General features: G+C 35.3%; 3 protein-coding genes and 1 non-coding gene across 4 annotated transcripts in view; 1 reads left to right on the forward strand and 3 right to left on the reverse strand.

The window, feature by feature from the left end:
* Window positions 1-826, reverse strand: part of LOC132187780 (CASP-like protein 4C2) — a 2,069-nt gene extending 1,243 nt beyond the window's left edge. The window contains exons 1-2 of the mRNA XM_059602215.2: window positions 401-826; window positions 33-267 (exon numbers count right to left, since the gene is read on the reverse strand). Of these exons, the coding sequence (XP_059458198.2) occupies window positions 33-91 (59 nt within the window). The 5' untranslated portion in view covers window positions 92-267; window positions 401-826. The remainder of the gene's footprint in view (window positions 1-32; window positions 268-400) is intronic.
* Window positions 827-4,949: 4,123 nt separating this feature from the next.
* On the reverse strand, window positions 4,950-7,775 carry UBC14 (ubiquitin-conjugating enzyme 14). The gene is made up of 6 exons (XM_088517424.1): window positions 7,285-7,775; window positions 7,071-7,173; window positions 6,221-6,318; window positions 6,039-6,139; window positions 5,293-5,370; window positions 4,950-5,182 (listed from the first exon to the last, which is right to left on the reverse strand). The coding sequence occupies exons 1-6, from the start codon at window positions 7,328-7,330 to the stop codon at window positions 5,105-5,107; spliced, it is 504 nt and encodes a 167-aa protein (XP_088373550.1). The 5' UTR covers window positions 7,331-7,775; the 3' UTR covers window positions 4,950-5,104.
* A 2,348-nt stretch (window positions 7,776-10,123) lies between these two features.
* Window positions 10,124-10,195, reverse strand: TRNAP-AGG (transfer RNA proline (anticodon AGG)). Its single transcript has one exon. It is a non-coding gene; the product is annotated as a tRNA-Pro (tRNA).
* A 2,542-nt stretch (window positions 10,196-12,737) lies between these two features.
* LOC148585126 (CLAVATA3/ESR (CLE)-related protein 46-like) lies at window positions 12,738-13,357 on the forward strand. Its single transcript, XM_088517944.1, has 3 exons — window positions 12,738-12,848; window positions 12,944-13,011; window positions 13,130-13,357. The coding sequence occupies exons 1-3, from the start codon at window positions 12,743-12,745 to the stop codon at window positions 13,229-13,231; spliced, it is 276 nt and encodes a 91-aa protein (XP_088374070.1). The 5' UTR covers window positions 12,738-12,742; the 3' UTR covers window positions 13,232-13,357.
* Window positions 13,358-13,531: the final 174 nt, after the last annotated feature.

Consider the following 13,531-nt stretch of genomic DNA (forward strand, 5'->3'; position numbering starts at 1 on the left):
AAGAGAACTTCCAAAAAGGGGCCTGGGGGTACCTGAAGGCGTCGAAATCGTACCAATGCGGAGAAGCGGAGCCATGGGAGTTGGTGAGCATGAAAACAGAGGCAGCGAGGGAGAAGCAAAACGCGGCTAGGCGAAAGACGAGTCCGAGCGAGTTGAATCGGCGGAGCTTCTGCACCGACACGGTGGAGTGGAAGTGAGGGATGCGAGGGTGAGGGGAGGGTTCTCGCCGTTACGGAGGGCCTGAGGGGATCGCATGGTCCAAGTGCACTACAAGGCGAGTGAGAGATCATTGAGCGGATACCAAAACAAAAAAACAAAGAAGCAGAAATCGACAGGGAAAGTGTGTAATCAGAAAGAAAACAAAAGGAATGCACTCAGTTTCAAATGTCTGGGATTTTACCTGATTTACTTATACTCGATGATAGCTTGGGTCATTGCGTTCTTCGCTGAAATGGAGCCGGGATTTCTTCTTCTTGGAATAGGATCCTCTCCATGGAGACCTACTTTTTGGTCGGACGCATTAATTATCAATACAATTTTAGCCGTAAATATAAGAACTGTTACTATCCGAGTTAATTTCTTTCTCATACAGTAAAAGTGAATTTGATTCCACGGCTCATATATAATAATTTATATATGAGCTAAAACTAGATAGTAGTTGCAGTGGTAGGTTTGGCTTTGCGTTGATTCGTATGGTGTTTTCTTTTTCCTTTGTCTCATCCTGTCATGAATCGTGTGAATTCGTTATCGAGGGCTCGACAGTCGAGCATCTTCTTCAGCTTCTTTTTTAGAATTTTCCTCTTTATTTTCCCTAGAAAACGTGTTAAAATCCTTTTTGTCTTGGTGAATATTCGTAAATCTTTCCCCACCGCGGTATTTTATCGACAAGAAGGCGGCCGTGAAAAGCGCTTGTTATCCATGCTGCGAGCATCGGAGCATACTTCTCACCAAACAAATCATTTGCTTGGAATTTGATACATCCACTCGCCAAAGCCAACCTTTTGGAGTTCACACCCTGCCAAAGCCCCATCTTTCTATTCTGGTTCTTCAGGAACATATGGTGATTATGATCAGGAAATTGCTTCACACTTTGGCAGTCAAAAGACAGTTTTTTGGGGACTGAATTTTACTGTCATATCATTAAGTTATATAACAGTCGTATAAAATTGATTTTCATTTTTAAAACATGCAATTTTAAATGCAAATAATTTTTTTCAATCCAGTAAAAATTGTCTATTGGATGATTATACTTCACTTTCTTCTAAAATTCAACTTGTTTATGCAGCACTAGTTTAACAGTAATATGTAGTTCCAACAATGATAACGATATATGTAGTTGGATATATTTCTCTTTGTGTGAATGTACATAGTTGTAAAGGAAATATTTCATGAAAATAAGCCTGTATGCTTTAATAATTGTCACATATTTGCAATCATTGTACCCTCGTTCAGAATTATTTAAGATCTCACATTTCTTGCCCTTATTAGGAGTTGGAGGGTTGAGACTGATGAGAATCCCGTGACAATTATTAATTCAGAGAGACCTATTTTTATGAAATCTTTGCTTTATAAGTGCACCCGTGCAGCAGCACATGTTATATATAAAATATGAAATGAACGGGAAAAAAAAAAAAAAAAAAGTTAACAGATTCATGAATAACTAGATGAGTGTATATGGCCATTGATCGGGATCTCAATTAATTTAATTTTGCCAGCACATGTGAGACAGCTTATATAAGACTTACATATTTGAGTAGGTGACCAAGCAACTCAAAATTGCTTTAGATAAATAGGCTTCATATAATTATGTTCTCTCACAATGTATTGTCATATCTTTTTCTTTTGTAAGTTTGCATGCCTGACATCATTCTCCTCGAAGATACGGTTAAGAGTAATGTTATATACACTTCCACCTTCACTCCCACTTTCATACTCTAAAAGTGCACTATCTGACTTAACGTTATAGTGAAAATCACAATTAGATTTTAAATGGATTATAATTGAATTTTGGATCTAATGGTGACTTTCACCGCCTTGTCAAAGAATATGCACTTAAGAGTATGTGTAGCGTTTCTTGTTGGTCTTACTGATATAAATTTTTGGGAAAAGTAAAAAAAAAAAATTGAACTCCATGTTTTAATGCGTTTAAAAATTAGTCGTTACGTTTTTTTATAAAAATAAAAAAATAATTACTCCTTGAATTTTATCGAGTTAAAAATCACTCTACCGTAGCAATTTTGTTTTTAGAGCAAATTGCGAACAAAGTTTTCGCAATTTTTATACTACATTTTTATTTTATAATTATTTTATAATATTGAAGTAACAATTTTAATCCATCTTTAACATTGTGAAATAATTTTTTTTTTCTTATTCAATAATGGGATAAGAGTTACACAAACAAACACAAATAAAACGGGGTGGGCTCTCCAATAACAAAACACAAACAGAAAAGGCAATACAAAGATGGTAATAGAAACAAACGGTAAGCAATGAAACCAAAAAGGATCTTGGCCTCTTTAAGGGCCACATAAAGCGGTATATAAAGACAAAATGGCTTCGTTAGAAGCTTCATGCGGTAAAGGCAATCACCACCGTTAAGTGGTTGTTGCAGGGAGAGTATTGCCAAAACTGAGCAAGATCTATCGACGAAAAAAACACACAAGTTACAAAAGTCTCTACTTTCAAATCAGTTAAACATCGTGAAATAGTTGATGACTCTATGGTCACTTCTTCCTTTTTTTTTTTTTTTTACTTTTTTTTTTATATAAGAAATAATTTTTTTAAGATTTTTTTTGTTTTTTTGAGAGCCCCTTAGGTCCGGACCATCTGCAAAAGGGGCATTTTGCAGCCTCCAATCCCTTTTTGACACATCATCAACTCAAGAAAATTGCAAAAAACTAAAGTGAGAAAAAAACAGCAAATCAAAGCGAGAAAAAGACCAAAAAACCCTGCCTCCAGACCCAACCTTGGCTCTGGCGAGACCCACCTAAAACCCGCTTGAAACCGTTGTGACCCGCCTCAAAACCCGATTTTAATGCCTCAAAACTCGTTTATAGATTCAAAACTAAAACCTAGAAGTGGAAAGTGAACTCTTTAAGGATTTTATCACCCTAAAGGTCGAAAAAAGTGACTCCGACGCCGGAGAAAGATGACTCACGACTAGACCCACGGGTCTGGCCGTGACCCGCCCCACAGCCATGAATCTCAAAATATTTTGTGTGTGTATGATATTTTTGTAAATTTGTTTTGTGTTTGCTTAGGTGTGAGTTTGTAAGTGTGGGTTGTAAAAGCCGCCTTCTAGGCTCATCCAGATTAAGGTTTTCTCTTTTTTGTTTCCTGTAGAAGAACGAGCATTTAAATGTGAATATTTTTTATGTTTTTTCCTGGTGTGGTTATGAATAACGTGGACGCACGGAGGCCGGTAGTGCCGTTTTTCCTACAGAACAAAGCTTTCATATTGCTTTTAGGAAAAAACATAGAAAAGAAAAATTAAAATATAAACGTGAACGCAAGTGTGTAACGGATTGCTTGGGAAAAGCATTGTGTTAACAAAGCATATATCATTATGTCTACAATATGTGGGGCTTGCGTTTACCATGTGTGCCCTAATTGAGTCTATCCCTTCATATACAATGACTTCATTAATTTGCTGAAATTCAACTTTTTTTTTTTATTTACAGCTTCCGGTGAGTGATTCCGGCAGGTTACTTTTCATGTTTCTTTACCTTTTAAAACATTTAAGACAGATGAAAATTTTGTTACGATGATAGTGTCTCACATGAGTTAAGTTTAATATTGACCATGTGTATATAAACTCTTGAACACCCTTTCTTTGTAAGCCGGTTTTCAATGGTGAGTTTTACCCAAAATTTGTATCATTTAGTATCAGAACTAGCTACCATGTCGAGGGGTTCGAGTCACGGAGGGAGCGACTTATGAGTTAGAGTAAAATACTGGTAGATGAGTGGAGCCGTCAAAAGAGAAAGGGCTACCATCGGGTCAATGTCGATATAGTAGACCGCCGTGAATGTCAGCCACGGAGGCCTGGTGGTATGTTACGATCTTAGTGTCCCATATGAGTTAGGTCTAATATTGACCATGTATAAGCTCTTGGGCACCCTTCCCTTGCAAACTGGTTTTCAAGGGTGACTTTTACCCAATGTTTCTATCAAATTCTCTTTAGTAAACTTCTCAGAATTAGTTTTAAATTGTTCTTAAATATCAATTGTCTAAACAAATTTTGAGAGGTCACCCTCACCACTAAGATACTTTTTAAAATAAACTATATATATACACTTATTTTTAGGTGTAGAGATTATTTATGTACAATTTTATTTTATTTTATTTTATTTTTTAGAGGTGTGGGGCTACTATGACTACTGATTTGTGCGGTGTCGTTGGCCAAAAAAGAGAGTCAATGCACACTTTTAACTTGCCAAATCAGCCTTGTTTTTGTCACGCATGCAATATCTTTCTTATCAAATAGACGGAATGATGACATACATTGATAGTTTTTAAATTGTTTAGAAGCTTTTCAGATTTTAGAAAAGAAAATTGAAGTGGGGATCAAAGTGCAGAGACTTAATCTATGATGAAAAATAAGATATTTTAATATCATCCTAAGAGTATATAAGTGTCTTACCTATTTAATTAAATGGGCTAGATCCTATAAACCTAACCCGCTAATTTCTTGTTAGATTCATGTCGGGTTTGCGAATTGTATAAAAAAATTATCAGAAGAACATGGCTTACTCTTCTTGTATAGCTTATAGAGGAAAAAGGGTGGGGGAAAGAAGAGAATTTGGAATTACTCTTGACAAGAAAGGAGAATTTAAATGTCCATCCACAGCATGTCTACAGATTCTATAGTAGAATATTAAAAAGTATGAGATTACCACTAAACTTGTTCATTGATTATGATGCTCACAAACCCAAACAAAAATTGACATTCATGAACCATCAAATGCGTGGTATACATATATTTCTAATAACATCACTAGAAGATGTGAAAAAAGACAAATTAATTGGACTGCAAATAGAACTAGAATATCTTTTTGGTGTCATGGATCATAGAAGCCAGAAATAGCAGCAATTTGGTCTTTTCTTATAGCATTTCTTGCGATCTTCTGACGCACCGTCTAACTTTCCTTCTGAACTCATCCTTTGTTTCTCTCCATTCTTTCTGCAGTTGCTCAATTAACAAGATGCCAAAGTACACCAGCAAATCAACCAACTAAACCACAATAACAAATTTCAACCAGCTCATGATTAATAAATAAATATGTCTCCTACCGCGGCATCTACGTTTGCAGGAGATTCGTCATTAGGGCTTGAAAGCATTGATATTATACTCAAAACTATGCTCTCAACCTGCAGTTGAAGTCGAATCGATTGCAGAAATAAGGTACAGTCAAAAAGAGAAGACATATTAGGCAATGAAAAATGAGGGAATTACTTCATCAAAGCAGAAAAAGCCTGGTGTAAGATGAAGGTATCAGATGAAAAGTAAAACAAAAACAACCAGAGCCTAGGGAAGTCTTGTTGGCCTCAATCAACAGCATATAACAATTTGAAATCAAGAAATCTGGCTCCATGGTGGTTGCAAATTACTAGTAGGCTAAGACAACCATGATAACAAATCTTTCAAGCTTAACACGTTGCTTTTATAAAAAGAAATCGGTAACAAAGACCTATTAAAACAGTCAACAATTTTCATCCAAGAGTTCTTGATTTGACAAAATTTTATAAGCAAAACTTTACTTTCTTATGCCTAGCTTTATTCTTGGAAGTGAACTATGAAAGTAAAAATGGTGCAACTCTGCTGCCGGTTGACTTCTTTTACCTGGTTCTTCTACCAGTTCTGCAATATGTTAAGCCAATTTTATATTTTCTAGGTACTCAGAGAACTCTTGCATAAATTGCTCTTAGGGTGGAACTAAAGACTATGACTACATCTAAATCAAGTGAATACACAATGACAATCCAAATAAAAAATGGTTAAACAAGAAAGAACAAAAATTAGATGTTAAAATACATACTGTATGGACGGGACTCCAGCGTTCACTTGCATGCTCATAACCGTTTGGATCTTCACCAGGAGGATGAAGAATTGAAATGCAAACTGTTCCATCTTGGTAAACTGCAGCTCAGACAGATCAAAAACATTAGCCCAACTCTCGACGTAAAAATTCAAGTACAGAAGGGCAAGTACACTACACACCATTAGGATGCCACATCTCTGAGGTAAACCTCACTGTTGGAGGGCTTTGAGGGTAGTTAGAGGGAAAGCTCATAATGGCATTAAAGAAACCTCCATCACTGCAACAAAGGAAGGCAAAAGAATAACCCAGTAAGGTCATTGTCCTGAATATCCACTATTTAAAGCTAACTCCTAAGCATATCCGTGACAAGAACTCCACAAGACAAGAGACTCGACAAAGATATGCAACATTGAAGACCTCAAATCTAAAATAAATCAGTGAATTACTGTCAACAAACCAAAACTGAGTAAAACTTGGGTCTAATACTATGATTGGTTTACCAAACTACAAAACATTCTATACTACATCAGATCATAATTCTCAGATTAAAAAACAGCAAAGAAATATTGATAAGAAAATACAAAAACTCTAAAAAAGTTCCTTGTACAAGATTTTATTAATCTTCTTGAATAAACTAAAACCCAATGACACAATATGAAGGCAACAAATTGAAAACCAGATAGAGTAAACTAAAGGGTCATAACCCAATGAGCATATACCATCACACAACTAAAAATCACATACTATTCATATTACTTACTTAATGCATACTGCCTACCGACACCAAAAACACATCAACACCTTCAACTTTCAAGCCACAGAAAACCACCTACCTTTTTATCATCAAATCAAACACAAAATCCAAAAATAAACAATCATGAACTTCGAACTCAATTCAAACAATAACCCAGTCAACCTTAAAACAAAATAAAACATATACACCAAAAACCAAAGCACAGACAATGAAGACTGTTAAAAACATAGACTAAATATTCAAACTTTAACGCGAATAACAATTGGATCACTCACTAAAGCGTATCGGGAGGCCCCATAATCGTGACGTTCCACTTGAACACATCGGTCTCGTCGACCAGACCAGCCGAGAAGCCGTCCACCGGTCTTTTACAGAGATCTGAGAATTGAAAAAAAAAAATAAAATGTCAATCTGAAACAACGAACCCAAAAAAGAACAAAAAACAAGCAATAAACCCAAGGGATAGATAGATTGAATCAGAGAGGGGACCTTTGAGTTGCTTTTGGAGGAGGAGGCTTGCTTGAGACGCTGCCATTGGAGACCGCAAAATCAAAGAGGCAAAGGAAAAAGTAAAGAAATCTCCTGGCGTTAATTGTAATGGGTGGGACTCCAAACTGGCTTTTATAGGCGAAGAGAAGGGAATCACATAGAGTTATTGCTTGAGTTTGTCTCCCTCTTTCCCGATTTAAATAGAAAAAAAGAAATCACATAAACAAACAAAAGGGAAAGTCGGTTTATTGATACAGGCCAAGTAGGATTTCTTTTCCTTTTACCGATAGTTGTTGGAAAAGGTTTTGGTTATTTTATTCATAAGATTATTATTGAATTAAATAGATTTGACTCCTCGTGAATGCTGCATGCTCTCCCTATAAATCTTCTCTAGGGTTTCTTTCTTCACCCGCCCCCCTTTTTCCATTTCCTTCCCTTTCCCTTTCCCTTTCCTCCATGGAAGAGCTCCGAGCTCGTTTCCAATACTAAAGCTCTCAACTGGCATGATGATCACCCCATGCAATATTTAAATTGCATTTTCAACCCAAATTTAAATAGAAATTTATATAATCATATGCTAATTCTCTAACAACATTGTTTTACTTCAAGTGCATAAGCTTTGATTTTATTATTATTATTGTGTGTGTTTGGGACCGTTGGGGTTGTTCGATTGATAAAACTCGTAAAATCCTATACTACATCTACATTAGCATTCAGCTATGTTACTAATTTTGATTTGAAATTCGTTATTGACTTGTGGTTGTGGGGTTCGGTTGGTTTCTCACCTCTCCACTACAAAAAGTCGGCGTCAAATTCAATATTGGCCTACAAACCTTGTCATCATCCTCCCTCACCTACCTTTCCTCTCAAACTGTTCGGATTGCTCGAGAAGAAAGGAAGTATATTAAAACGATATTCTATGTTTCCTATATCGGATGGATTAATCAAACTTAAATCACGTGGAATAATCAGGTGAATTGATGGGAGTTCGAGTTTGAATTTTTGATTTTTAGTTCTGATATCATGTTAAATTATCAATTATTTTAAAAGTTTAAGAGAATAAGAATAAACTAAATTTAATTAATCTCATTTGTTCTAACAAACGGCAAATTGTTAGTTCTGATATCATCTTCATCCTCTTTGTCTTGTTCATCTTTATTGGTAATTTGGTCATGAAACCGCAATTATATGCTAATGTTATCCAAACATTCAATTGATAAAAAAAGCACTTTTTATTATTGTTTACCAAACGCCTGTGCGATTTTAAAAACGCAATTTTTAAAAACGCAATTTTTAAAATCGCACTTATTGAAATCGCACTCCCAAACAGGCCCTTACTTGGATAAATGGGTTTCAATCTGGATAGTAAAATTGTTAAAAATCTTTGTCCTATAATATGCATCATTGGAGTGCTGCACATGAGAAGTTTGTCTACGTTTCTTCTTCTTCTTATCACTTTTTTATATGCAAATCAATGTTCAAATCAGAGTCGTCATCCTTTTCTTTTTTTTTTTGTCTTCCACCTTGTCAACTTGATATGGATGATGTAGGAACCATTTTTCCTTTTTGGATGGGAATAGTTTTGCCACAAAGGATTTTCACTTTTCTAATCTCTACCAATACCATACAATGAGCAAAGATGAGCAAGCACAAAGTGTGGTAGGCAATATAAGATTCTCACACAGAGATTGAAGATTTTGGATGTGTGATTTGTGAACATTCTCTTTTCCATTGAAAATCCATCACACTATCATATTGCCGGGCTTCACTTTATTCCTTGTGGAAACTCATATTGGTTTCCTCAATGCAGTTTGCCATTCATGCAATATCTTGGTCCCAAAAACTCCCACCATGGAAAGGACTCCACCCCATCCCTTTTTTATTTTGAGGGAACAAATAGATATTGGCTGTGTTTGGCCCCAATATTTTGCAGGCCAAAAGCGGTGTCCTGTTTTGAAGTGCGGTTGAAAAAACAACTAATTTTTACGTTTTCAAACAGTAAGTAAACAGTGACATTTTTAAAACATACAATTTTGAAGGTCAAAATTCTGAAAGTTTAATTATGTTTTTTTTTTAAAAAAAAAAAAAAAAAAATTGCATTTTCATTAACTATGTTTTAAAATGTAGGTTTAAATACCTTTCAGCCCCATGTGATTTAACAACTTTATTTTTTGCCTCTCTCGGTTTTAATTTGTATCACAAATGGTACTTGGGTAATGGCAAAAAACGGAGATGGTACCTTCATCTAAATTCCGTCCAAAATTTGACGGAAAGCCATGTCAGCACCATTAAAAAATCGACACGTGTCCATATATTAATTAAAAACGGGGTGGCTCCTCTTTCTCCCTTTTTTTTTAAATTTTTTTTCTAATTTTTTAATATTTTTACTTTTAAAATTTTTATTTTGTATTTTTAATTAATATATGCACACGTGTGAATTTTTTAATGGGGTTGACGTGACTTTCCATCAAATTTTAGACGGAAATACCATCTCCCTTTTTTGCCATTACCTAGGCACTATTTGTGATACAAATTGAAATCGAGGGGTCAAAAAATAAAATCACCGTTAAATCATAAGAGGTTGAAAGGTATTTAACCCTAAAATATATTCTAATCACCTCTGGGTCGGATTTTCAATTATTTGGGGGTTCTTTTGGATCTAGAATTCAATTGGAAATCCAAATTCAGTTTCGACAAATTATTCAAACAAAAGGAAAAAGTTAGCCCACCAAAACTGGATGGGCTTAGAAGGATAAGAACGGGTTGTAATAGTGATGGGCCTGACCCAGAAAGAAACTGTGATAGGCTTTGGCCCCAAAAGTAAAAAGAATAAAAAGTAGGGGCATTCCGAGAATTGAACTCGGGACCTCTCGCACCCTAAGCGAGAATCATACCACTAGACCAAATGCCCTCTTTTAAACTTTTTGAGCTATTAGGGTTTATATTACTTCCACTAAGGTTCATTTAAATTTTTAGAATAAGTGGAGATGAAACCTGATTTTCTTTTTTGAATAACGAAACCTAAAAGTTTAATATAAAATGAATTCTTTTGTATTTGTATTTGGTTTATGAGTCATTTTAGTTGCTTAGTTCTAGACTTCTAGTTAATGGTATGTGTTACTTTCTAATAGGAGTCTAGTTGCCAAATCCTTATTTTTATAAAGGGATGTTATTGGTTTTTTTTTTTTTTTTTTTCAATAATAAGAATGATTTGTTTTCCTTTGATATTATTGTGGGATGTGACTCATTTAGACCGATAAACTGATAATAGTGAGACCTACTATCATCTTTGCCAAAGGCTAGTAAGATTTGGGCCTTACGACGAAATTTTTCCTCCCCGCCCTATTTTATTATGCATCAAAGTCATATAGAACCATTCACAGTAGTTTTCCTTTAATTATCCTAAAATTTAGAGAACAAAACGTATAAGAATAGATAAATTTATATTCTAATAGGTTCAAAGGAGAATGTGTGCCGAGTTCTAGCATGACTCGATCGAATGGAGGATTAAAAGGACTTCTCGAGAACATCATTTGTATCTGCATTCGAACAAAAAAGTCACATAGAGCTCTCATTGAAGTGTCGTTTGATCCTCGAACACGTAAACTGTGAAATCCTAGTTTTGGTTCAAACCAAACTTATTTTGGTTCAAACAAGATTGCAGTGGATCGCAAAATCCTAATTAACTTAAGCCTAAAAAGTTATGCCTTCTCTCATTTTATATAAGCCTTATAACCCACGACGGACCAACTAAACCTGATTGACATACAAGGACACAAAAAATCTGCAAAGTCATCAGTAATTGAATTTTGATTAGTCATCTAATTAATAAGAGTCTCACCTAATGTAACCAAGGACAAAAAGCAAGTGCATGCAAGAAACTGAATCCAGGCAGTTGCTGAGAAAGAGCAGATATCTTCAATTTGGACATTGAAATTTATGTTCATTGCACGCGAAGTTACTGATACAATCATGGAGCCTTGAAAATGGCATCTAAAGGTTGCCTTCATGAACAAGAGAGGTCAAAAGATAGGACAACTTCAGCCACAAGCGTAACAGGGAATTCAAAAGAGCCAAAAAAACTTTTACTAGAAAAGCCTTGATGAATTGTAATCACTAGCTTAAACAAAACCTATCATAATTTCTGCATAAAAAAGTTCTATTAACAGTAGTAAAAAGCGTCATTATGAGTTGTCTCATCGATGGTCAATGAAGCCAGCAGCATCATTAGCATGGCAAGGGTCTTCTCTGCAATAATTGGTGTCATGCTCTGGGCAACTTCTTCTCAAATGACAAATAGATTATAAAAAGGTGAAAAATCTTGCAAATACTATTCTACTTGAAAGAGCTGCAGAGGCTTTGACTCTTGGAAGCAATTAAGGTGGAGCATGTTACATGATCTGAACTTACCATCAACAGAAAATAGGGCTTCGGTGGACCACTTTATGATTTTGAAATAATCATTAAACAAGCACTATTTAATTTATATTGCTTTAAAGCTAGCAGTTAGTTAAGCCCCCCTGTAAGGGTCAATACAAGCAATTATTATTTTAAAAAAATAATAATAGAAGCATCTCTTAATCAGTATTACAGAATATTGCGATAAAAGATGATAGGAAATTATAGATTAATCATTAAATTAGTACTTTAACATTCGCCTCTCCAGTGAGCGAATGTTAAAGTTTTTAACTGAAATGGAGTGAACCGTAAAGTTAAAGTTTGAAGTCAAGATTTTTGCTTTGATGCAGTGTTAAGTTGATAAAAAATGATAAATTTAATCATTTAATTAATACTGTAACAAGATAAAACAATGCTGTGCTATTTTTCTATATGGCGTTCTTACAGTTTACTGTATGCCAGTAGTCTAGGCAAAATGACCTTCAAAGAAAAGAATTAGATTGTGTCAAACTGTTCCCACACTTTTACGCATCGGAGTGCTCGTTGGTATCTACGACGAATTACCCTTATATGTTTATCGTCTTTGTAGGTCTTTTTGACCGGACTACGGGCGTGCGATAAACTGTAAAAACAGAAATCAACCGAAGGCAATAAAAAATGTTTTACACCAAAACAGGGGAGATGTTTAGTCAGCATTAGCATGCTAGTACATTCCAATTATTCCATGATTGGGAAATCCCTGCATTACGTGAACCGAAAGCTGTAGTAAGAATCTTTTGGTTAGAGATTTGGAGGAAAAAAGCGTTGATGGCTCTATAATATGAAGATAGCCCAAGAGAAGTCAACGGACAATGACAAGGAAATTAACATTCATAGCCTTGCTAATTTTCAAATATAGCTAATATAGCATTGGATTCCCAGACAGCTTTAGCATGCATTCCATACTTTCAAATGAGCTATGATTAACCGAAAGATGGTCTATATTTCTCATGCCTATATAACCCCCCACACCTTAAATAACCCATTTACTCCATCCATGCAAGTACAAGCTCAGCCCAAGATGAAGAGAAAAGAGATTCAAATATATCTTCTCTTGGCCTTCATCCTCACTACTTCTCAATGTTATTACTCCACAGCTATGAGGAATATTCACTCTGCAGAATCAGGCAAGCCCCTATCATAATGCATCCTAAACTGATATCTTAAGCATGAAGTGAAAACAAGTAATTAAATATTTTTGCTTTGTTTGATTCTTCCATAGTTGGTTTCAAGCTCAAACCTGCACAAGCAAGAGAAAGCTCAGCTGCAGGACACATGTCAGCTACTTGGGTGAGTACTTCTTCATCTTCTTCTTCCCAATGAAGTGAAGTTGTGAGATATTGCTTTCATTTCATACATGATGATGATAGAAATGGCTAATACATCAATTTTCTTGTTTCATGAAAAGATCAACAAATCAGGAATACAGGACCAAAAAACTGCTCATAAGGTTCCTTCAGGACCCAGTCCCATTGGTAATCGGCACCCACCAATACTCAGGCGTGGTTGAGAGGTGCATTTGTCATGCTCGGCAAGCAAAAAATATGGTGAAGAAGGTGCATTTTTGTTAGTGGAGTTGGTCAGATGTTATGTGGTTGATCAAATACTATGTAGAAGTAATGTTTTTGCCGTGGCATACTTGCAGAAGGATGTCTTTTATTGGAAGGTTCATTCATATGAACAGGTTTTTACTCATGTTAAAACCTGCCTGCTCGGCTGCTCATATTAACTTTTCTTTCAACATTAGATTAATCAACAACCTTAATTTTTACAAATAATTTATGTTCTTCAATTAAAGACAAACTTCCCA

This window comes from Corylus avellana, chromosome 6 (assembly GCF_965113065.1).
Source record: "Corylus avellana chromosome 6, dhCorAvel1.hap1.2, whole genome shotgun sequence".
In the NCBI taxonomy this organism is placed as follows: domain Eukaryota; kingdom Viridiplantae; phylum Streptophyta; class Magnoliopsida; order Fagales; family Betulaceae; genus Corylus; species Corylus avellana.